General features: G+C 36.2%; 1 protein-coding gene across 2 annotated transcripts in view; it reads right to left on the reverse strand.

Annotated features, from left to right (window-relative positions):
• The window catches only part of OLA1 (Obg like ATPase 1), an 89,414-nt gene that overhangs the window by 24,239 nt on the left and 39,064 nt on the right, over nt 1-26,111 (reverse strand). For both annotated transcript variants that reach the window (XM_084209019.1, XM_084209018.1), the window contains 3 exons: nt 23,226-23,401; nt 11,182-11,262; nt 10,801-10,898 (listed from right to left, as the gene is read on the reverse strand). In XM_084209019.1, the coding sequence (XP_084065145.1) occupies nt 10,801-10,898; nt 11,182-11,262; nt 23,226-23,401 (355 nt within the window). The remainder of the gene's footprint in view (nt 1-10,800; nt 10,899-11,181; nt 11,263-23,225; nt 23,402-26,111) is intronic.

Consider the following 26,111-nt stretch of genomic DNA (forward strand, 5'->3'; position numbering starts at 1 on the left):
TCAGTAAAAAAATAGTAATAAAAAAAACCCTATTCACATGAAATAAACAATAATGAAAGAAGGCTGCATTTTCATATGAAGCAAAACCAGGTTATACCATGAATACAGTGTACAGTTCCAATGACACGGTCAGTGACAGAACCTTGAGAAGCCTTTAAAATATTTAACACGAATTTTTGTGTCAAACTGCAGCGAGTATCATGGTATTGTGTTAGGCAACAGATAAATACATGGAAGCACAAATGGGCCATTAAATATTTCTTGGTCAATGTTCAAGCCATCACAAGGAATGCAGGGATTTAAGAGTATGAACAGTGGAATTCCTACACTTCCCTCTTCTTGAAATTAAAATTACCATTCAAACACCAACTCATCAGCTTAGATAGTTCAAAAGGGGTTTTCTCCATTGCCCTTGCAGAGATGATGATATCCTGCTATGTTGCTTTTGAGTCTTAATTTCAAGTCAGTGAAGAAAAACAGAAGGTTGATATTTTACATTAAAAAGGTCCATTTCCAAATTACAATAATTTTAAGAATACACAAGCTCATAATGGATTTTCTACCAAGATTCAAAGACAACATTTGAAAACAAGCTCCTTAATTTTATCACTTAATTTTATTTTATACAAATACATCTTTTAGTTCCGACTGCTGCAAGACAACTAGCTACATACACAACACTGGTTTGGGGTTTTTTCATCACTCCATGGTCTTCAATGAAAATGCATAATTTTGAGAACATTAACAGTCTGCATTATCAGAAAAAATGAATCCTTAATAATTATTCATACACCAAGTAGCTGTAAACCCAAATCATTTCAGAAGACCTGAATGTGTCAAGAACTTTGACAATTATGACTGGAGCCAGGAAACTGTAGCACTGCAGAATTTCTTATGAATTTTTCTAGTTACTTTTTATAAATGCTGTCCTAGATGACAGCTTAATGTGTACCACATGCAATATTTATTCTTCTTCAGTGTCAGACTGTCTAGCCATCCAAGGGAATACAAAGAATGTCACTTATTAGGATAAAAGCACAAGGAAGGTAATCAAGGACATATGTAACATCAGCCAATCATGCCCTATTTCAACATCCTATTCCATTCATAACAGTTCAACAATTATTTGCTTACTGATAACTTGCTTTCAGGCTGTTTGTGTTCCCCATAATGGTGGTTTGCATTTATTTTGCTCTTTAGAATTGGACACTTGCTGTGCCATGCATGTTTGTCAAAACTTTCTATCTTCTGTCAAAAAGAGCTTTAGCATATCAAACAATTTCTGTTTGTCAGAAATCAGTAATAGAACAATCTAGTTACCTTCTATGTCAATAGGGTACTAACATAACTAGAGACCAGAAACAAAAGGCTATCAGACACTACACAGCACTGCAAGACCAGCAGCTAAACCCACAGTTCTATTTACGGTACCTTCATCATATAGCTGTGTCTTAATGAAAAGCCTAGTACAAAAATTAGACTCTGAATGGAATGGAAATGTACTTTAACAAGATACTATCTGAGCACAAAGACATTAACCTTGCTTTTAAGCTTGAAAATAAAATTTTTTACTAGTCCTCCGTTTCTCTTTACCATACTTCTATTTATTTATTTATTTTACCAAATGCCTATATGAAATACTTGTAGACATCTTATCTGCTCATTCTAATCTATATGATGCATCAAGTTATGAAAAAATGTTAGTTCACAAAGACAAGTAGAGACAGACAGATAGAGGGAGCCAAAGACAAACATTTACCCTCCATAAAGTTATTTTTAAATAATACAACTAATAATAATTTTCAAAAATCCTATGGGAAACTGAACACACATGCACATGCATGCACACTTCATTATTCTGAATATCCTGGGACATTAAGATTTTATTAAATAAAAAACAGGTATGCATTTAATGAGCCTCTGAAATAAAACATGAGCTGGAAGTACCATCACATGTTTTAGATCGGCAACATTGTGCAGGTTTTCAATGTATTAGGTGTAAGATTTTATTTTCTTTTTTTTCTTTAATAAAAGCCACTTGGAATGAAATACATTTTTGCTTCAGGAATGTACTACTGTGCCAATGCATGAGAACAAGAGGACGACTCAATATACAATTAATCTGATTAAACCCAATGAAGCACAATACCAGCACACCCACTTTTGTCTCTTTCAAATATTTATCTTCCAAACATTTCTTCAGCCATTAGAAATTGATACCAGAGCACAGTAAGTCCCAAATATTATTTAGATTTATATTCTAATCAACTACTCTTAAAATTAACAATAATTAAGCTCAAGCATTGGTAAAAAAGGATGATAAGATACTCATACCCAATGCCTCATCTGACAGTTCTTCAATTAAACATATATAACGTACAAACTTTCCTTTCCAATTTAAAAATGAACATGCACCTATTCCTTGTTTCCAGACAAGGATACATGGTTCCATCCACTGCAAGACTAGTGACTACCAACATCTGAACATCAGTCATCCACATTAGAGATTAGAAGAAACTCTAGCTGTGAAAATAAAGTACTGTGCCAAAACTTTAGAAGGTAAGATATGTTTCTTGGGAAAAACAAGCAGTTAAATGAAAACATATTTCCATATACTTAATACAAAAGAATGAGCTGTAAGTAACCATAAAATTAAAAGGAAAACTATTTTTTAAAAAATGCGTAAGATTTTCAAAATAATCATCACAATGTGTGTGTCAATTGTGAAACGAAGAAGTCACTTAGAAAAAGGAAACTTAAAGGGTGCCAAAGCCATAGAACCTACATTTCCAATTGTATAAAAGAGCCATCCTCCTCAAATACTATTTTTCCATTTATAATAAATGCTTGACTGCCTGATGTTTCCATGCATTCCCTATTTATAGAAAACAGAACAATGTTACAGAATGTATTTCCCCCAGAGAAGGAGATGTTGCAGACCACTCACAAAGAACAATTTCAAGATGAGTATTTTTCCCAGACCCTACAGGTATCTCAAACACCATACATGAGAAAAATAATGGTAAGTGGAATAAAATTAGCTTCAACTATGAGAACTTAAAGATATTAACACAATTCTGTATGAAGTAATAGCATGAAATGTTTCAAGAAATGAATTCAATAAGCAGAATTTTAGACAGATATACAGGTACTTGTCTGCAAATCAAACACTGCAATACTGAGTAACACATCATGAAAAGAAAGATTGGGACATTGTTAAATAGGTGGTATTACAGCAATACTGATTGCAGTTCCTAATCCAAAATACCAAAACAATACAAGTGTAGTGTCTTTTTCTTAACAAAAGACAGTATTATTAAAGCACTTCCTGCTTCAAAAAATTTCCAAAAGCAAAGCTCATCTGCCAGTTGTTGATGCACCTAACATGAGAGTTTTCCTCTCAAAACCCAGTTACAGGCAGCAAGGAGGCATCAGATGCTCACACAGGGAAGGAGCTACTCCCATCACACCAGGTGAGACCACAGCTGCCCACCTCCAAAGTAATTCAACAGCTTCCTCTCCATCTTCTGATTCTCAATAGACCCTCAAAAAAACCAACTGCTGGTTTTTAAATGCCATGTCAGATACAGGAACAGTGACCCAAGAGATTGGGACACAACCTCATAGTATCTATTTTCCCCTTGATTTGAAAGAGAAATTTATTTGCTTTAAGGGCTATGCACAACTTCTGTGTTGTCTAGTTGACAAAGGCTAACAACGTTCATTCACTCTGAAAGGCACAGGGCTTAATAAATTATTATGAAGAAGAAATAAGCAACTTAATATTCAGTAACTTAAGGACGAAAAACTGTTAACAAGAGTAACAATCTCTTGCAAAAATCTTTATTTGTAAAGCAAATCAGGACAAAACCTCCCTCTATAAAAGAACCCCAAATCCTACTTTCTAGGGTAAGACCTGTGCATGATGCAGTGAAGGTGACTGTGCTTATAACACTTAACAACCCAAAAGAAACACAGTCTCTGTGTCTGTTCTACTTCTCCATTACTAATGGTGCTTCTCATGAGCATCCTCAAATGTGAAAGAGATTTTGACATGAGTATCTACAGGCTTACATGTACAGTCAAACTGCTTTATTCTAAAATAACTAAGAGTGAAATTCACTACTAAACTATTCCTCAACTGCCACAGCAGATTAGAAGAAGCATCGTTAGCAGACAGCAATTCATAAGACTACACAAGCCAACTATAAAACTGGTAGGGCATCCAAACACCCATAGCTGCAGTCATTCAATCTTACAACTGAACCCACAGAACTAAACATAAACAGATGAGGAACTACAGTGATGATGGCCAAAGCAAAAAATTAAAAACACTGGGAAGAGCATCTGCACAGGGAAGAAGAAAAGGAAGAGAAGATGGGAAGCAATGCTGAACTGCTGAAAGGCAGGTTTGGATGACATGCAGCTGACAGGACAGGGATCATACACATAGCAATGAAGTTCAGAAGGTGCTTGTAGCTGACACCTATGCTCTCCAAGTACGAGAAGCCTGGTGGGTCATTGTCACAGCAAATGTCACAGCATAAGCTGCAGCTGAGATGGCCACAATACTCAGATATCACCACACAACTGCAGAAGTCTTTAAGCATTCACCCATACAGAGTAACACCATACCACATCAGAAGGTGTCAGGTGTCTGCCCAGACAGAGTAACACCATACCACTTCAAAAGGCTTCAAACATCTGCCCTTCTTCTCCTTCAGCACAACCTTTTATATCCCTATCTACTTGCCTTGCACCTGTGTGTCCCTTTGGTGACCGGTCAGTGCACCTGGGCACCCCATGTCCCATTACCTTCCATGCTGTTCACATGTCCTACACAGCTGCAGCCCACTGGGGATGATGCTCAGCCACAGCCCCCCCAATCACCACAAACTGTGCACCTACAGTCATGGCTGCTATGCTGGGCTGGTTTTGGTGCTCTGGGATGCTGGGCCGTCACGTGTCACTCTGAACACTGGAGAGACTGCTCTTCATCTCCCTGCTCACCCTTCTCTCTACAGTCTCTCTACAGCCTTTGATGAGTTCTAAGCATAGTGTGATGGTACCTTTATCTGCCCAGGACAGACCTTCCCAAAATCCAGGTTTCCCTCTACCACGCCTCTCTTTACTAGTTCAAGAGTCAACATATTCTAAGTAAACCACTGAGGTTTTATTTGCTGACTTTGCAACCTACACTTTAGCTATTTAGTAGTGCCATGTTCTATCAGGTGGACCAGAATTTTTGAAAAAAAGCACCACCATAAAACATTGCCCATTTTTAAAACATAGAGAAACAACTTATTTGAAAAATTTTACTGTCCTAATATGTATGAACCAAGACATTTGGCACAGAGCAAACTTGCTATCAGAGATAAACCAACACATCTGGGCAGAAGGTGAACACTGGAGTGAAGTTAAGACTCCAGGAAGGTGCTTTTGTGTCTGGAGCAAGGTCACACACTGAAGCTGAGAATGGGATAAATCTTTCCATGCTTAAAGACATGTCCCCCACACCTGCTATTACCCAAACAATATGCATTCACATTCCAACAGACAGGGGACTCCAGAGGAGCAGGCAAAAGAAAGCAAGCCAAAGCAGGAAGTCTGGTAAAAGGAATCATCCAGGCCAAAGGACTGGACTGGAATTAAGTCAGCAAGGATGGGATGAAATCAAAGCAGAGAGAATCTGGCAAAGACCCATGGAGAACATATCAGCTAGGAAAACAGTGGGGCAAAAAGTATGGGATAAACAGAACAACTAAATAAAGTCACTGGAACTGGTAAAACAGATGACTACAAGAAGTCAATTGGTGCTATCAGGACATGGTGCTAGAAAGAAAACAGACAGCCATCTGGTTGATGGATGACTAATTAATTTGTATCCATTAATTCATTTGTATAAGAAACAATAAAGAAGAACTGTTTATTAAGCAACTAAAACACACTATCCCTTACTATACAAGGTAGGTGCTCCATGAAAAACATACGCAATTCCCTAGTTTTGAAAGCCTGAACTGTAAGATACTCTCAGTCAGGCAGCAAAGATGTAGCACAGGATGCCCAACTTCTGGATCTGATTAGCTTTGAATATCTGACTTCTCAACTTGTGTGTGCAAAAATTTACTTATACACAGATAACATAAATCATCTAATATTCTTTTAAAGCATTTCAGTTGTAAGGCAGGAACAAGAACTGTAATATATTTTTAAAAATATTATTTTCTAAATTTGTCAGCATAGAAGACAACTTAAAATCATTAAGTAGCACTGTGAAGAGAACATCTCAACACCACCTTGGCATTACAAGTTGTGATTTTTAAATTCCTTCAACTAATTTCTCAAATATATTTATCGGAATAAAACGTCACTGCCTAAACATCCACACCTGCAGAAACACAACCAAGAACTCCAAGGCTCCATTTATTACCATAAATGGTAATAAATAATTCCATTTATAACTTTCTTTCCTAACTAGTTTAAAAGTGAAAGACCAAGTGAAACAGATTAGTTCATACTCAAACCTATGGAGTCTTCCTTTTACTTGACCCTCAATATTTCCTTCTTCATGTCAGATTTCCCTACCCCCCTCCATTTTCTTTTTTTAATATTTGGAACATCTGAAGCAATATGAAAAAGATGAATAGAAAAGGATTATTCACTCTCATAATACAAGATCTAAGGAGCATCAAATGAAATTATGATGTGGCAGATCCAAAACAAGCATAAGGAAGTACTTCTACATATAGCACATAGTTAAGCTGTGGAAATCCCTGCTCCAGGATATTGGGATACCAAAAAGTATACTTGAGTTCAAAAGGTGACTGGGTAAATTTATAGAATAAAAATCAGTCAAAAAGTATTAACCACAAATATATCATATCTGGCTTAGTCAGTTCTACAATAACAGATTGCAAGAAGCTGGATGCATATAGTCTGTTTGCTTAATCTGTTCCTATAATCTTCCCTGGACATCTGTTAGTGGCCTGTCAGAAACATGATACCAGAAAAGATGGACCTTTCATCTGAACTTATTATACCTCTTCTAGCTTAAGAACACTAAAAATGCTATGAAAATTAATGAGCAAAATTGTATTTATTATGATGTATATGTCACTTTTCTAAATACACAGGAGCAAAATACTAAGTCCCGTATCCTATCAACACTGATCAACATTTTTAACAGAATACCAGCCGTAACATTTTGAGAAACAGCCCCTTAAAATATTGTTAACATACATTTGGATAGTCAACAAGTCTGAGTTATATTAGAGAAACAATGTTCAGAAATCCATAATTAAGTCTCAGACAATTTAGTTACAATGCTAGAGATACTAGAAAATCTTTAGCAGCGTAAGTGACTTTTTGAATTACAGTCTAAGCATTGGATGAAATTCACTTTATTGGACCAGAGAAATTGAGTCAGTAGATCAGTTATGCAGCTTTAACATATACAGTATTTCTGGTGCTTGCTGCAAGTCCAAAATACCAAACATGATGCTAAGCATGGTCCACTACAGCCACTCATTATTTAACACAATATATTTCACAATTGGAATCCATTCTATGAGCCACTAGATGCATGCTCTATAGCAAGACTAAAATGTAAAGCTTAAATTAGATGAAGGGCTGATAAATCAGATATCCTGGATTCATGTGACATCCTGGGACTCAGAATGCAGTTTTAACTGATAATTATTATTATTATTACTATTTTGAATATTTTCATGGTTAAACTCGAATACAGTATACCATGGTTAAGGTACTAGATCCAGATTTTTAAAAAATTAGGAATTATTACAAGAAGAGTTTAAATATTCATTTAGAGCACAGCAGTACATATTAGGAATAGTTTCAGTGGATTCCCCCATAAACATCAAGATTACTGTCATCTGATCATAACACAAGTGCGACTAACACAGCTGCCATGTCAGCTTCTCTTCAGGGGCTAGGTCTTAATCATAAATCAACTGAATGACTAATTCAACATTGTTAAAACCAGCAAGTAACTGCTTGGAGCCATTCCAGTTTTTACATCTTTCAAAAGGTCAATACACCTACTCAAACACACAATAGTCCTATCTTTCACAGTGTTTTATTCTTTCCTTGGATTGAAAAATGACACATTGGCACCTAAATATAACTGTGTTTTAACTAACAATTAAAATGTTCATTAATTCTGAAAGAGTGACTGAGTAAAACAAAGACAATTTCAGTTCTCCTCTCCACACAAAATCAAAAAGCCTATCCTCTCCTTTGCTGTTTTAAGCACTTTTATGGTTGCAAAAGTCTGATGAAAACATTTTACGGCTGAGCATTTCCTGTATTAACCTTACTTTTGTTATATTATGAATTAAGCACAGAAATCAACTTTTTTGAGAAGAATGACTACAACTAAATGTGGCTTGTATTTCAAATATGAATACCTACCCCTCAAAATAATAACAAAAATCACAAAGTGGCATCTAACAGTAAAATATATTCTAATCATTTACATCTGCTTGCACCACATAAATGACAGAAGCCTAACGTTAGCATCCTTCATAGAAAACATTTATTCTGCTCTTAAATATAAAAGCTATGTTGCATAAACAGAGGATTTAAGGCTGTGGCAGAGTAGCTGAAGGAAAGGAAATGGCAATCTTTCTGGTTCTAGTAGATGCCTTTCCCTATCACACAATGTTTCCCACTCATAAATACATGACAAATACTTCCTCAATCATTTTTTACGAGCAGGGATGCACAGGGGGTAGTCAATGGCTAGCTTGAGGGAAAATAGGAACAGCAGGAGGCAGAAACTGTACTGAAAATGGCTATGTGGTAAATTCTCTTCTGGAACATCACTCAGATACCCAGGCTTTGATCTTTCAGCTACAATTACACTCACATCCATGAGATCTGGGTATACGTTTTAAAAACTAAATCACTAATTGTAATAGAAACAGTTAAACTGTTTCATTATATGACTCCTCAACTCAAACATCTGATTTTTTACAAATTAAAAATTGCAATTTATCCAAAGATTTGCTTTCAATTGGTTTAACTATGTCATCATCACAACTAGTCTCACAAAAAACATGGGGCGACTGGCGACAGCTAAATCACAGACTGGCGTCGCCTAAGCAGTCTGGCTACCATTAGGCTCTGGGCAATGGTATTTACTGTACAATTAGAGCCAGGGAGCTCTACCTGTAATCATCCAAATACAGGTGTGAGGATCCTTTCTGGGACACGGAAACCGCCTCATCCACTTTCACATAAGCTTCCACATCTGTACTGTTACAGCAAGCCTTAAGAAACCAAAGCATTTTTACTTTGAAAAAAGTATCACCTTACAACGACAGAGCAAATACAACTACCCTGATCTTAAATAGTTCCTTGGGTAGAACCACTTCTTATATTTAAATTTTCAAACCCCAAAAATATTTAGAGGAAAAAATTAATTTAAAATTATAAAATTTTGGCCAAATATGAAGAGCTTACATTATTATATTGCTTGTGAACTCTATTCTGAAGTCTGTATTTGGGACTGAGAGTGTTTGCTACTAAAATACGTTAAATTTTGTTCTTTAGTACCAACACAAAATGTCTTGGAGTATCAAAAGGACAGTTTTAGTTGCAGTAATTTCACAGAATTTATTCTAATGATTTATTGGAGTTAACCATCTGACATTAATTATTGTTTTGGCTTCCAGTCTATGAATGTTTATTTTTCAGTTTAAAGCCTTCTCACTCTTTGATATCATATGGAAATGAGAATTTTTAATGGAAAATTGAAACCATGTGCATCTAAGTACTTAATGAAGTACAGGGAGAAACAGAGGGTGTACTTTAGGAGAATTCAGATATTCCGCTTTAGATACTTTTGATTTGTTTGGATGAGTTACATGCATATATCTGTTCACAAACAAACATTTATACATTTTCAAAGTATCTCACAAGTACAATGTTTAAAATTTTGATTTGTAAGAAAATATTTGCTGTTTGGTTGGGTTTTTTAAATTAACACACTGCTATAGATTTTCCTTCGTCATATGCTAACTACCTAATCTGTTCCCTCCTCCATGGAGCAATATTTATGCCATCTAGAGCTTCCAATGACATGCTAAATGTTGTACTTCTCAACACTGGATTCCCATCTTATGACTACCATGTTAGGATTGGATCTTCATCCAGTTCACTGAACGTCTGATAGACTGATTTTGTAAACATTATGTACCTGAGTCACAACATTGATGCCGGAAATACCAGACTAAAACCTGAGCTAGTCATGGCATTAAAGCCCACCAAAAGAGGCCTGTAAACCACAAGCAAGGCACAAGAAGTGGCAAGAAAGCCAGGCACCCAACTACAAACAGAACAGGAACGCTAAAACGTGCAATTTTGTTTGAAAGACTTCTGTGCAATTCACATAGCTTTAGTCTTCTGGCACTCAATTAATTCCTTTGGAATGAAAAAGATGCTGTTCAGACAATCAGCATTATAAACATGATAAAGCCACATGCTTATTTAAATTAGTACTTCTAAATCAAATCTATTTTCTTCAAAGTTAATGGCTTCATGTTAAATTGTAAGGATGGAAAGCAAATTCTTTTCTGCAGTTTCAGTCAAGGTTTCACCATATGCATTGTACTCAAGCAGCATGTCAGTGGGAACATAACAAGTACCAGAAGTGCAAGATTAGTTCATATAGCTATTTTAACTAATATACTTAGCGATCTAAATGTGCAAGGAATTACTGACCATTGAAAAATGTGAAACAGAAATATAAATTTAAACATTTAACCTGTACACACTCACCACTTGTTTTTCTTTCTAATGTAGTCTTTTTCAGACAGATTAACCAAGTAGATCATCGGTTTTGAAGTAAAAAACAAATGTTTGTTCAAAACATCAATCTGGAAGTGAGAATAGAGGGGGAGAATTGTAAAAACAGCTTAAATCAACTTGAATGAATTTTATGATCATTTTCCTCATGACATGTCTGAGAAGGCTACAGAATTCAAGTGTAATACATAAATCACAGATAAGTATAGATTCAGCTAATAAATTCAACATTCAACACACGAAGAATATGAAATCTAAAAAAAAAAAAAAAAACTACAACCAACAACTTTAAAAGGAAGCAGTAACAGGTAGCAAAATTAGAAGTCAATTCATGGAGTAATATTTATAGCCTACCTCTTTGTCATTCCAATCATGATAGAAGCGGACAGCTTTCTTTTCATCTATTACCCATGTCTTGATTTTGCACATTACGTCCTACGCAAGATCAAAAAAAACCCCAAAGTCAAAAACTCAGCTGGATATCAAGACTATTCTCTTCCATAAACAAGGCGTGTACCCATTAAGATTCAAAACATACACACAAATGAAAAATTAGATAATACCTTTTACAAACAAATTTTTACCCTCCCAGAAAAACAGAAATTGCTGCTTTAAAAGTCACTCAAGAGCAATACAGATTATTAAAGTCATCCAAATCCCACAATTAGAAAGTTAAATACACAAGACTCAAGTATCATCTCTTGTCACCAAGAACATCAGCAGAGCTCATAAAATATATGTAAAAATCAGTACATTTTAGATTGCTTTTCGAACTCAGTAAGACGCAACATTTCAGCATCCAGCGGGAGAGACCACTTACAATATAAACATGCCATTAAGAAAAGGGAATGGGTGGGACAAAACACAGTAAAAAATTTTTTTTTTTTTTAATTGTGAGCAAAAGAAATGGAGCCTATTATTGATGATCCACCCTCAAGAAATTAATTCAAACGGCCAAAGCCCTTTTTATTCCGCATTAATTTTTCGCCAACACCTTCTCCCTCCCCCCCCAAAATGAAACCTGCCAAAGCCTCCATTACACAATGGCAAGAGCCTTGCACTGGTGACCTCCAACCAGCTGCATTCACTTTCAGAACATCTCTCTCGGCAGGAAATCTAAAGGCCTTTTAGTTAGCAAGCTAGTGTGCATTCAGAAGGAGTAACTGCAGGAAGAGCCCAATGTGCTTTGTTTCTCTGGCCTTTCTTCACAGAAAGATTAATCATCTGTGAAATGGAAACGGCAAACAGCAAGTGACACAAACTGAACCCTTCAAGCCTTTCCTCATCAGTTTTGTGGTCGTGAATCCGAAAGCTGCGTGTGGCACGGTTTTCCTTACAGGCAGGTGTTAATAAAAGGCTCTTGGGTCTGAAAGGTCAAACTCTGCTCTTCTAGGAGTAGTACATTTTAGAGTCGCCTATTTTTTGTTGTAGATAATTTATGATCATGCTTTAAATAATGCATTTTTAAAGTTGAAATTGATGCAACTGAGCATTAAGATCTTTAAAATACAATGAAACATTCCCTGAACTGTTCAGCACACAACATTTTTTGCACTTAATGCTAGGCAGTTGAAGTACGTTTATAAACAACCACAAATAACATCAGTATTTACTACCATCTTTTCTAGTCTTGCAGTAGCTTTAGTGGAGGGGAAAAAAAAAAAAAAAAGCTCTTCTAAATCTTCAGATCCTGATTTGAAACCCTCCAGGAACAGGACTCCCCACAGATTTTAACAAGGAAGGGGCAAGCTAAAACTTTTAATGAAATCTAACATGTTCTGCCTAAGAATAATCACTTTTACTCTCCTATAACTGAATTTCACTCATAAATGTTTAAAAGTGGCTAATATAACACCATTTCCTACAAGGAGAAGATCAAAGTGCTATATTACAAATGCATTATGATTAAAAAAGCACTGTGCAGCTTTGCTATTAACTGTTCTTTAAACCCTAAAAGGCTTCCCATAGATCTCACTTGGCACTGCATATACAACCTTTGACAAGTAATGTAGACCATTTTTATTCATTGCCTAAAATTGTAGGCAATTATGTGCGTCACACTGGCCACCTGCAAATTCTGAATGCCTGCTCCAGTTGTCAGAGCAAAAAACTAATGTCGGAGGGGATTAATCTAGGGGGAGAGAGTCCTCTTTAATGGCTCCAGCAGGTGAAATGGCCCAGCTGGTTACTATGATGAGTGGCCAGAACAGCTTATGTAGAGACATGCAACAAGATTACACATAAAGAAGAAAACACGGGCACCATCTTATCTTTAACCCTATATGCTTTTCATTTTTTTTAATTAATCTGTATAAACAAGATAAGGGAAGCAATTCTACCAGTAAGCACTTTTCACTTTAGATATTTATCCTCAGCTTCCCTTTAAATAGATATATATAAAAACGAACACAACCACCAAGATTCCTGTTCAGCAGTGAAGGAATTCTGGTTACACACTGTTTTGGGTTTTGAACTAGTTCTGTAGGCACCTATCACGTGACTTTCAGCATTACAGTTTCTCCCACAATAGCAATGCATTGCTATAAACTGGAGTCAATAAAAACTGACAGAAAAAAAAAACATTATAGCAGAAGTCAGCAGAGTCAAACTTTTAAGTTCTGCTAAAGCAGAAATGAAATGGTTTTTAATCACACTGTAAGGGGAGCTACGTAACACAGGACCTCCATAAAATTTGAAGCATTAACACAGCAAATAAAGTTTGGCCTTTCTAAAGCCTGTCCAAGCACAGAGCTGCCAATCAAAACCTGTCTTCCACATTCATTTGCTACTTAGAGTAACACACAGTCTATATCCATTTTGGTACTGACCTAATTTTATTAATTTCCTGTTTATGAACCTGACTTAAAGCTGTTTGCAACTGTTATTCTAAAGGAGTGATTGCATGGACAATTTCCACAGGTAAGGCAGCTCTACAGCTGAGTATGCTGGGGACAACTAACAACTATCCACCTGCAGTTTTATTTTGGTTTTATAGGGAGGCTGGCAAAGTATTGGAAAGCTTTCTGTAGGTAAAAGGATGGAAACTTGTAAGCAAATGCAGCATTTTTGTATGAAGCTGATGAAACACTGAGACACAAAGAAGCTCTCTGATGGACAGCGGTCACACCATGCAGAATGTAAGTAGACAGTCCAGAAACTTAAAAATGGGTGAGCTGAACTTAGATTTCCCTGTATCAGTGGTGGTGTTCCATTGAAATGGGACTGAACTCCTTAACAAGAAATTGTTAAATACAAGTGACAACATGAAGAAAGGCATATATTTCCATTTATTTCTTTTTAACTCAGCTGCCCCAGCACTTTCAACAAACATACAAATAACACATTTTTGGGTTATTTCTCATGCAGCACCATTTTTAATTATTTGCTTCTATTTAGGACTGGTAAAAGAGTACAACCTGATCTTTTTATCTTCTCTATCACTGTACTAGTCATTGAAACACATTTAATCACTACTCAAGTTAACTTTGAGATGCTTAATAGCAATACAGAGCAATGATCCACTTTGTTTTATTAGATCTGGCATACCCAATAGTACACTTTGAGGTCAATCTGTCACCAGCAGAATGATCCACTTTGCCTTCTTTGATGAGAGTGGTACTCTTGTTTTCCAGCTAGCAACATTACAACCATTCAGAGAGCCACCAAAAAGGCCTCCAAATTCCAATTTCCTTACAGTTGTCAAGGCATATGAAATACAGCAAATTTAATGAATTTCAAATATCACTGTTTGTAAAATCAGTTAATTTCTGACTATATGCATGGTAATATATTTAGCACTTACAAATGCTCAGTATATTTAGCCATATGAAATACAGTGATTTTAATTATGTCCTGTACTCATTTTCCAAAGACCACAAGTACTCAACCCACAAATGCTAAGCAGAACATTAACAGGAAGTCCAGCAGTATAAAATAATGAAATACATATAAATTGCATATAGCAGATTTACCAAGACCTACTCATGAAACACTACTGTGCAGAAAAATGTGCATACATTAATAGACTTTCTGGATGAATGATAGTAATAATGTGTGCCAATGCCAAATTCTTCTTACAGCATGAGGGACTAAACTGAAGCTTGGAAACTCACTTGCCTACTTGGCATCAGAGAATTGTGATTTTTTTGTTGTAAATTACCAGGGCATGTAATTAACTTCCGCAAATTTAATAAAGAAATAAGTAGTTGTGAGGATTATCACTTCACACTTCAAAGTGCAAGTGAATTCCCTGTGATCCTGCAGGCAGTGCAAAAGTCTCCACTACTACAGAGTAACTGTGAGTACAGTAAGGTTTTTCCTGTACCAAGGGACGTATGGAGTATTTTTCAGCACCTTATTGATTCCCTTCAAAACTTCCAAGATGTAAAAACTTACCATCTCCCTGTAAAAGCTTCAAAAGCACTTAAATACTTTTAATAAAAATGTTTCAATTGTCTAAAATTCTATTATTTTCACTTCTCTGCTGCTAGGAAAGGCTACAAGGAGTACCTAAAACATTATCTGTAGCTCTTAGTTAGCTCCTCTCCCTTCATTCCAAATTCCAACACCATTGCATATTAGTAATGAAGGTTTAGTGTATTCTGACTTCCCTAAAGAATCTGGCTTGCTCAGTAGCAGAAGGTATTTCTTTAATAAATCACTGCATATACTAAATGGAGTCAACACCACCTACCCAGTAGGTCTCAGAATACAACAGTAAATAAAAACCTCAATGTGTGTGTTTCTGATGGCACTCCAAACAAACTCTATGCCTTTCCCTGGTTACTATCTTTCAACAGCCAAAAAAGGCCATGTTAATGACAAACACCTTCTGAGAACAGTAACTTACAAACACTGGGAATCTATGTAGGGACCAGAGCTGCCCCACAGCTCTAGTGAAAGCAAATACACTGCTGAGCAGAGGCAAAGGGAGGGTGGATACAGTATTTACCAACACAGCACTTCCCTCTTGCAATAGCGACTAAGAAGCCTGAAGGGTCACAAGCAAATGAACTGTGCTGTAACTAGAAGACTAAGGCAATCCTGGAGTATACAAATAGCCTAATGTCCAACAGGAATAATTTTACACTTATCTCTGCTGAAATAATTAAAAACTGGAGAAAAAACAGAGGTTTTGAGAAAGTGCTTATGCATGAAGATTTGGTGTTAAATTCTATGCTTCTGTTTTTACTGCATTATATATACATATAACAAAAATCTCACATATACAGGGTTTTTCACACTAGCATAGAGAAATCAAATGACTGCTAAAGCTTGACAAAGACTGACTAAAACTGTCTCTTATTTCTAAACAGTAAAGATAATCAATTACTGGCATAGCTAATACAAGTTCAAGTAATTTAACTCAAGTCAGAAAATATTTCAATAAAGGTTAATTTTTCCTGTAAGAGATACACTCCATTTCAACCACAGTTGTAAGAATTAAGTTGGGATATGTGTCAATGCTATTTGAGGTACTCACAGCTACTTTAACTGTGCTGCACCAAGAGCAGTTTACTGAGTACACATGAGGTGGATGGAGTGCACCAAGCCCACAGTCTTTCTATTCACAGCTTTCCTTGGAAATCTTTTCACTTCTTTGAGCATAGCCTCAGCTGTCTGCTCTTCCTGGAGGTTTTGTGGCAATTTAGAAGATTGAGGATGAAGTGACATGCTAAGAATTTATTCTAAAAATATTGTTTAAAAACAATGGTATTTTAAAGGACAATTAAGACAAATTTTGCAGTTAAAAAAAAAAAGGCTAGACCATGTTTTTTCATTGTGGTAAGTGCTTAAATAAGCTGTAGCAGCTGGGTGCAGGAAAGAGAACAAGCCAGGTACTGCACCAACTGGAGTAACAATGAGCTCCTCTGTGGTACAAAACAATGTCTAATCTCTTACAATTCCCTTGCTCACTGACTTTAATAAAAATACAATGGGACAAGTAATGGATTTAGGACAAGTGTATTATCCTTCCTCCTATTTAATACCTTCTCACAGAGCCAGTACAAGCTGTACACGATATAAGATTTACTTAGAACTAGATGCCAATAATGTTTATGAACCACAACAAGCACTTTCACCCAAAACATCCTACAGGCATTCCAAGCAATGTAATTCCTGTTAATAATCCCCAAATTCTCCCGTGTGGGTCATCTTTGTGGGCTCTACAGCATTATACATGAAACAACTCAGTCACATGTCGCTTCTCAAAGAAAAAAGCAAGCAAGAATAAAGAAAGCAGTCTATCTACAAGTGATTATTTCCAGCAGTTCAGAAATTCAGAACAGGGAAATTGCACTGAGAAGTAAAATGAAATATCTTTAGCAGAGTTTCACTAAACTTCTCTTATTGCATTAGCCAATCCACATAAATTTTCAAATAAATCCATGTGTGAATGCATTTGTTGTAGATTTGTGTGAATTAAGCCGAATGAAAAAGGTGTCTTTTTCAGAATACAGTCATTTGTACATAGTGTTATTTTGGCATATGCACATACAGTTTAAAATGGCTTGGAACTAGACATACCAAGAGAGACATGATTTACAAAATTAATTACTTAAAGCTACTTGTCAAATCTACACAGGTAAGATCAGCCTTTTCAGAAAGTATTTAAGCACTGACTTCTCTTTGTCTACTGATAATACCAAAAAAATCCAAACGTGTGTTTACACATTATGTATTTTTAAGTCAGGCTTTACTACCAATCAATTCACAAACATCTGCCATGCTACATTCAAAATGTTCTCCAGAATGAACTTTAATTTTCTCTAAATACCACATTAAGTACAGTAAATGGTCCACTCAAGATTTTAGGCATAATTATATGCATTAAGAATATAAATATTTTCTCGATTCCCTATGATTTAAGTTAGCAATTGTAAAAGCCATCAGCAGAGAGTATGTCAACAGTGCATGTGTACACTGCTCCTTTCTTTCCCTCTCCTGTGGAATAAACTGGTCTCTCAAACTCTCCTCACACAAGCAGACCACAGAAACTGGAAAAAAAAATTTATACAATTCATCACTGTATTTATCTTCAACTTGGAATGAAAGAAAGGTGAACATTCCCAACTGACATCATCAGTTAGAGGAAATAAGAGTTCATCCATCCGTGAGAACTCTGGCAAGTGCTTGCAGCAAGAGGTCAGCAAATTCTGCTTGGCACGTCCCATTCATCAGAATATTGCAGGAAGGAAAGGTTTTCATCCAGTATATATTGGTAATAAGAACAAACTGAATCTACCAGCTCTTTGCTGTATGTGAAGAATCTCCCATACCATAGTGGTGATTTTAACAACAAATTATGTACATAAGAACATCTTTCAAACAGTCACTATATTCTCAGGACAGGATCAACACAGTAAATGTAAGGGAGGAGAATGGAAGGGATTAAAGCTACTCAAACCACCATTAGGAATATTTTGCTTTACTCTTCATGGTACATATATGCTGACAAATACAATGACCACAGGCTGAGTGTAAGTATTCATTATTAGATCATTGTCCATCACAGAAACAAAACAAAGCCTGATGCCTTTCTTTTAAGCTGAATGTGCACTAGGTGGTTCTCATACCATTACACATAAAAGGAGTCTCTAACTGCTCTTCTCATAACTGCAATTGCTTTTACTGTTAAAAACTGTGCTTGATTTGATAAACTAATCTTGTTTTTAAAATGACAGACTTTACAATGGAGACTTGTGAAAGCATCCCATTCAACCCAACACCGGAAGTCCAAATCCAGTGAATGCTGATCCTGACCTACTGCAGAAGCCACCTTTCAACAGAAAATTGTAAAGCCAAACACTGTGCACACTGATTTGGACCTAAAGATTGTGTCTTCGTATCACTAATACCAATAATCTGCATCAGTTCAACTATAAACAGTACCCTTGTAGACAGATATGTCGATCTCAATACTGTTAACATAAGAATTCTTCTGCGCTGGAATTCAAGATTTTGGGCACCAACAAAGGGCTCAAGGAATAGCTATCTGTTGCAGGGCTATCAATTTCTAAGGACTAGAACTGAATCAGGCTGGAAGGACATTGGAAGAGAATCCAGAAAAAATATTCACTTCACTGTATTAGATGGTACTAACTTAGAGAGTTGTCTCCAGGACTGAAAAATCCCACCATTTAAAACATATTTTTAAAGCTTAATTTTATCATTTGTACGTTCTGATTAATAAAGTCACATATATTTGAATTTTACTTTGAAATCCCCTGCTATCCAAAATGACAGATCAATAATAAACTAATGATAAAATTTAACTCAATATCTATCTCATGTCTCTGCATATACCAGCACCAGACAGATTTAAAATATAAAATCAAAAGTACTCTGACTGCTTTCTGAAATTATATCTGCACTGTTTTAATACATGCAAATAACAAGAGCATTTTTATTCTATAATATCTCTTTAAAAGGTTATAGCCAAAATAATATTTAAAGGTATATAAAGTCTGAAAGACTAGTACCCTTAGCAATAGCAGACACTCATTTCTGAGAAGGCAGTGGGAATACTTGCAAAACAGACAATACATTTGTAAAGAAAGCTATTCCAAGCCTACATCAACATTACATCTTGGTGATATTGGATCATATTGTGCCACTGATTTTTAAGTAGAACTTGAAAATTATTTCATTGATAGCTCCTTAACAACAGTCAGCTATTTTATTTCTACTAAATAGGGGGATTGAGAAATGAGGGGATTGAGAAATCAATTCTCTGAGAGACAGGACAAACAGTTAACACTGTTCAACTGCCAAGCCAGGTCACTGCACAAAGGTGAATTTACCACCTGTAGGCAGTGTAGGCTTTCACAGAGGAAAAATGATAATTAACAAGTTATAACACCATGCAAAATGCAGGCAATCAAATACAAATCTCAGATTTAAGTACTGTCGACTGATATACACTGTCAATTTTTTATTTTTCTCCTCCTAAACCTTTTGGAGATTTCAGACTACCAAGTTGCAATTGTGCTAGCTTATTGATAAAGCGAATCTTCTAACACAGACAATTCATATTTATAAAACGAGACAAATGACTTTTACATCTCTCAACCAGTTGAAATTCTTGAGACATTCTCAAGTGTCTTCACCTTGAATTGTTCCAAAAGGAATGGGGGGGAAAAAACAATAAAAAAGAGACCCACTAAAGTTTTAACATAGTGCTTTAAAACAAAACCAAAACAATCAATGAATACCAAATTTTTTCCTTCATAACCTCCTGGTTTTCCTGGGAGAAAAAATGACTGGGAACACTTGGTGCAGAGACAAGGCCCGCTTGTTCTACATCTCTGCTAAAAAAGAAGAATATTGCTAAGAACAGAATATTAGCAATGGCTGCGTATTGTATTGGCAAATAATTTTAAAAGGCAAATCCTGAGAAGTTCTCTCCCAGTCCTGTCCCATCCTCTCTTTTTTTTGAAGACAACCTGTTTGGAAAAAAGTACTCATTTCAGACCATACTGTCTCATCTTTTTTTTTTTTTTTTTTTTTTTTTGCACTGGAAAAAGCAAGCCTTGAACAGTAGCTGCAAATACATGGAAACATTACTAATTGTGCTGGACAAGGAACTCTCTCTGTGACAGACAAGCTAAATGCAGAATGCAATGGACTGGGGAAGTGCAGACTGATCCAACTGCCAAAATACACTCCTAACATCTGGCTACCGCTTTAGGAAGGTGGAATAATCTTTAACTGCTTTTTTCACTAATCCCACATGGTTTCCCTCCTAGACCTGTAAATCATTTCCTGCATAGTCAATCCTGCTATACTGTACTACAGTATATTATATATAATGCAACCACAGGCCTTCTGTGCAACCCAAAACATGAAAGGAAAAGAGGCAAGGCAAACTGTACAGGAGTGCCTCCCAACCCAGCGGATGAACATCTAAAGCCCAGCAGTGGCCAGAAATGCCCAAGAGCTACAGTCTTACAGCTACACAAACCTGCTTCTAGAAGCTGCATAACTGGACCTAAGGATTGATTTACCAGGAGAAGAAAGGAGATTTCACAGGCCTTCACCGTTAAAAAAGTCCATTTTACGAAGTCTAGTGTATATACATTACAATTCAAGCATAAAAGTCACAGGAAAGAGAGGCAAGAAGGTCCAAGATCAGCAAGATTCACAGGCATTATGCCCCATGCTTCCTTGAAGAGATTCCCTAGCAACTGTAGTTCCTCCGTGCAGCCTTTGTCTCAAGGGAAGCGTTAATTTGTGCCTCCCCACTCTGTTCAGCCACCCCTTCCCATGAAACAAAGGAATTTCACGCCTTTGAAACCTCTGTTGTTGTTGACAAACTCAGCTGAGACTGGTCATGTGTAACAGCTATTATTTGGAACAGAACTGGCAGAGCAACATGACGTCAAGAACCAGATCTTTTCTGTGCATGTGTTCATAAAAACAGGATTAAGAAAACACAACAAATGACAGGAAGCAATACAATACAAGGTGACAAAATCATTTTGACAGGTGAACTACAGATGAAGTAATAGTAAGGAGACTGAAGGAAGAGGGAAAAGAAATGGGTGAGAAACTGAAGCTGGATAAAGAAGATTAATAATAAAGACTTGGAATTTTTCTTTAATTAATTTAAATTGCATTTCTAGATTTGAAGTTTGTATTTACTGTCACCCTTAATTTGAGAATAGTCCGACATTTTCTGTTCTCAAAGACATACCAACTTCCTGTAGTTAAAAAATGACTAAGAACTCTTGCCATACAATCATAACTGTACCTACCACCCATTAAGTTACACGACCACTATTACAAATTCTATTTAAAACACACTTCAGTTATGATTCTTTGTAATCACAAAAGTGCCAACTTCTTCCTTCGCACACGAAGAAAATACATTGTGATCAAAAATCCTCAAAGCATCCACAGACGTACACTCAAAAACTAGATAGGAATGTTCCATCACAAGGAGCTGAGCAAAGCTGTTTCCAAAGACAGCCACACAACAAAGTGAGTGAGAAGAGCTTGAGGCTGGGGCAGAACAGCATCACAGCACTCCTCATTTTCATCCTGTCATACCAATGTGAAATTTAGCTTTAGGATGAACTTTGAATTCGCTACGGACAGGATTTTTGCTTGCCCCTTTCTTTAACATGAATTAAAAGGTGAAATACTGTGTGGATGCTATTTGAAACTGCAGGCATAAACTGCACTGTTCATCTAAGCATGGGAAGCCTTTTGTGAAAGATAAAAATTGCTGCCCACATGTACTCAGGGCTGGGTTCACATGACAGATAAGACCTGAAATGAAGGTCTTAAATGAAGGTTCTCTCTCTGGGCTTACATAAAGCCTTTAAATCTTCCAACAATAGCTATTTTTTCTGGCCTAGACGAATCAAGAAATAAAACAGTTTTCATGCCAGATGAAGACTAGTTCTTCACCAACAGAAGCTACCACAGAAGTGCTTTTTAACACTGCATCACAGAGCTGAATATTTTGGAGGGGGATGTTCACTTTCAGCTCTTGTCTGTTTTCAAACACTAGGCAGGATCAACAAATTTCACTGCACTTCAACATTGATAAATTAACCTGGCAGCACCAATATAACCATGTTTTTCTTACTATTTCCTATCAAAAAATCCATCTGAGAAAATAGTATCTTTTTAATACTTACTTTCTAGACATAAATAATCTATTTCCACACTGATAAACTGCTGTAATAATTAGAGAATGCATTTTATATACCACCTGAAATATTTATAGAATATTAATGACAAAGAAAAATGAATGACTACTGGCAAAGTATAGGGGACTCAAAAGAAAAGTAGTAGTAAAACAACAATTTGCAAAAAATATACTTTGAAGTTGATCATTATTATACATTACTAATTTACAAAGAAACATCACTACTACCCTGTGATAATTGAGCTGATTTAAGCAGCTTTCCACAACAACATTCTAAAATTAATTTCAACTAGCAGTCTTCATTTAACATGCACTAAAAGACAGAAAGTGCAATGACAAGAAAATACATTCACTTGCTGGCTACAGGAATACTAATATCAACACCATACTAGAACTTAACAGCAGGAATAAGTCAGAAGTAACTCTGAATTACAACTTAGACATTGATGTAAGTTTGACAAAGGATTGGCAATTCTCATACAAAGCTGTATCAGCAAGAAAATAACAGCTGAATTTCAAAAGTTACAATTAGCTACATCTATGAAATATTCCACTGACAGCACAGCCAGTCATTCTAGTATTTTTTCAACTCATAATAATAATAATAACTTTAAAATACATATAAAAATAGTAGTAGTGTTTTGTATTACACATGTGGGATCAATAAGAAAACCCAACAATACAAATATTTCAATTCAATGCTGAGAAGACTTAATGATTTACTTTTATATGTACTTACATATTCAGGTTTTAATTTCTTGTCTCCTCCTCTTACAGCTACTTTTTCAAGCTTATCTATGCTCTGCATGATCAGCTCCTCATCCTTAAGTCTAAGTTCTTCATGTATAATTTCGATGTCACGAACAGGATCTACACTTCCTTCAACATGAGTGATATCATCATCTTCAAATGCTCCTAAAACAAAAGAACATTTAAAATACCTATTAAGCTAAAAAGACAAGAAATACATATTTAGAACACACTATGAGTCAAGAAAGTTTGAAATTGAAAAGCCACATGGTTGTCCAGCCCATGTACAAGTGTCCTGTGCAATGTTTTATATCATACTGGTTTAGTATGTTAATTTACACATCAGCTCCAGAATCCAAAGCTCCCTCTCTGTATATTCAAAGCGTAGCACTTTGCCATTTCAGGACAGGACTTAGAGCATTTAAAGAGTTTCTCCTACAAAGGAACAGGCTGGCGCAGTTTCCTGAAACTAGCTGGTGTGTTTAACAATATCTAACCCAGAAGTAGCAAACAGGGTAGCTAAACTGAACATCGTGGAACATTTTAATACACACAGTAAGGATTACAAGAATGATGGAGAGAAAACCTTTCAAATCACCTTGGCAGACCTCACTGCTGCCCAGTTTTATGCATTAAGAAATGAAGAAGTTCTAGACAAAGAATTCTGAAGTTCTGAATGACTCTTAGTGTTTCCAAGGGAAACAGGGCTTAGAAAAAAAGGCCTGAAATCATCTGGCAGACCTCGTCCCTGTTTCAATCTACTTTATCACTGTGGTTCTGACGGTGATTAGATAATGAACCACTCAGACACACAATTTACACAGCAGCTAATTTCATCGGCCTGATTTGAGGGTATGGTTTTTAGGGGGCCATCAAAGAAGCAGATGAAGGTGCATTTGTCATATATGAGTGACAACCATTCACAGTATCTGAACAAAATGGTGCTGGCCCTTATTAGAAACACATGCTATTATCACATATTTAAAGTGCAGTTGAAGCCATAATTTCAAATTGCCAACTGGAAACATAAGGTTAAAACAACCAGATATTACTGACGCATGTGTGCTGACTTCATGCCCTTCTGATGACAATCTGGCAACATAATTCAACTAGGATTGAAATTATCAGATAAGCTGCATCACTTTAAAAAAATCCTGCTCCCCCCCCAAAAAATAATGCATGTTTTAAAAATTAAAATATTAACATATTAAAAGAGTTTATTACTTCTTCCTGGACCAATTTTCAGAGTATTTGCATGCCTAACCTGTAACATTAAAGATATGCATGAGAAGTCAACCACGAATGTTACTTGAACATTACCAAAGTTAAAACTTATTTCTTACACAGGAAAAAAATTCAAGACATTTATTGTACTGAAAAATATAAGAAACAGGGTAAATAACAAACAATTCCTTAACTGATATATAGGAAGTTGTGGGGGTTCTTTGTCATCATGAACATCTTAAACTTCATCTTTTGTTTTATATTACTGAAAATCAAATTGCAGCAACACAGCTCTTACACCAATGCACATGGAACACAGGTTTAAAAGGTTGTTTATAGTCAAATATCAAAATCCTTTTTACATAAACTTATGACTAGTCTTTCAAATAGTGGTTACCAGAAGTTCCCTCCTGTCTCAATAATTGTTTCTCTCCAAAGCTGATCAGTGAACTCCCTGAGTACGAGCAGAATTACTTCAGCAATAGATCCTGATGCTGGCCATGATGGGAGGACAGGCTGCTCTGTTAAATGGAAACAATCCACACTAATCTATACCAGTGCCAGGCAATCAAGGAAGAGATACCATGGCCCTTGTCTTCCATAAATCCTTACTCGCACACCTGACAGAATGAGATATAGGTTGTTTAGATGAGCAAATGCTAGGGAACAGCTTTACTGCTCTGTTCTAATTTACAAGGAAAATATTGGGTAGAAGTAGGAAGACAGACCCAAAAAAGTCTACTTGCCTCAGCCTTCTCAACAGATACGTAGCATTCACTCAGCTAAAAGTTTGACTTTCTTCCTTGTATCAAGAAAAAAGCCTCCATGACCATGTAAATAATATATTCTCACATCCTTCTGCATCTCGTGTCCATGGGTTTAAAAAGCAACAAAAATCCCCACAGGGTTAAGTCAGGGGAAAAGCTGCATGACCACGAAGATCTTGCATTTAGAACACAAAAATAAAAAGTAAAGAGCTTGTTTTGGTCTTAAGGAAGAATGAAGCTTTTCTGACAAAGCAAGTGAAATGTGAACTAGCAATAATAAAAACCAGCTTATATATTAGTTATACTTTTCTGTTTTCTTCAACAACAGCTTCATTTCTTCACATCTTCCCATTCCTTTTCACAAAAAAAATCGTTCTTTATTCATCCAAACCAAATTAATTCAGCGTATTTCCTCCCCTATAAAATTGACTCTATAACTTCACTTTCACTCTCTTCTCAGCCCACTAAAGCCTTTAACCCATGGACCCTTCAATGTTCTGCCAAGAGTTTTCTTCACGTCTCCTCCTTCCATCATCCAGGTGAGGAAGCAAAGGATTAGGATGGGATAGCTGTAAAACAGCAGAGACTGCAAACATGGCCACATGTCAGAGGTAAAGCCTATACTGACAATGAGGTGTGTTTAAATTTTGTGAACCTCAAACAAACCATGTCTGTCTTCTTACTGACATAATGAGGCCTCAATTTCTGTAAACAGGAGGGAGGTTCACAAGGTTAGCAACTTGTTCAGACAATATCCTCTGTAGTACACTCACACCTGCAGGATACAGGCAGCTGAGCTCTGTGGTCTAGCATCCTAAGTTTTCATTAAGAAATTAATTTTTTCAAAGTTGTGCCAAAAAATTCATCTTTAAAAAGCTGTTACG

Source organism: Fringilla coelebs, assembly GCF_963513975.1.
Source record: "Fringilla coelebs genome assembly, chromosome: 7".
Taxonomy (NCBI): Eukaryota; Metazoa; Chordata; class Aves; order Passeriformes; family Fringillidae; genus Fringilla; species Fringilla coelebs.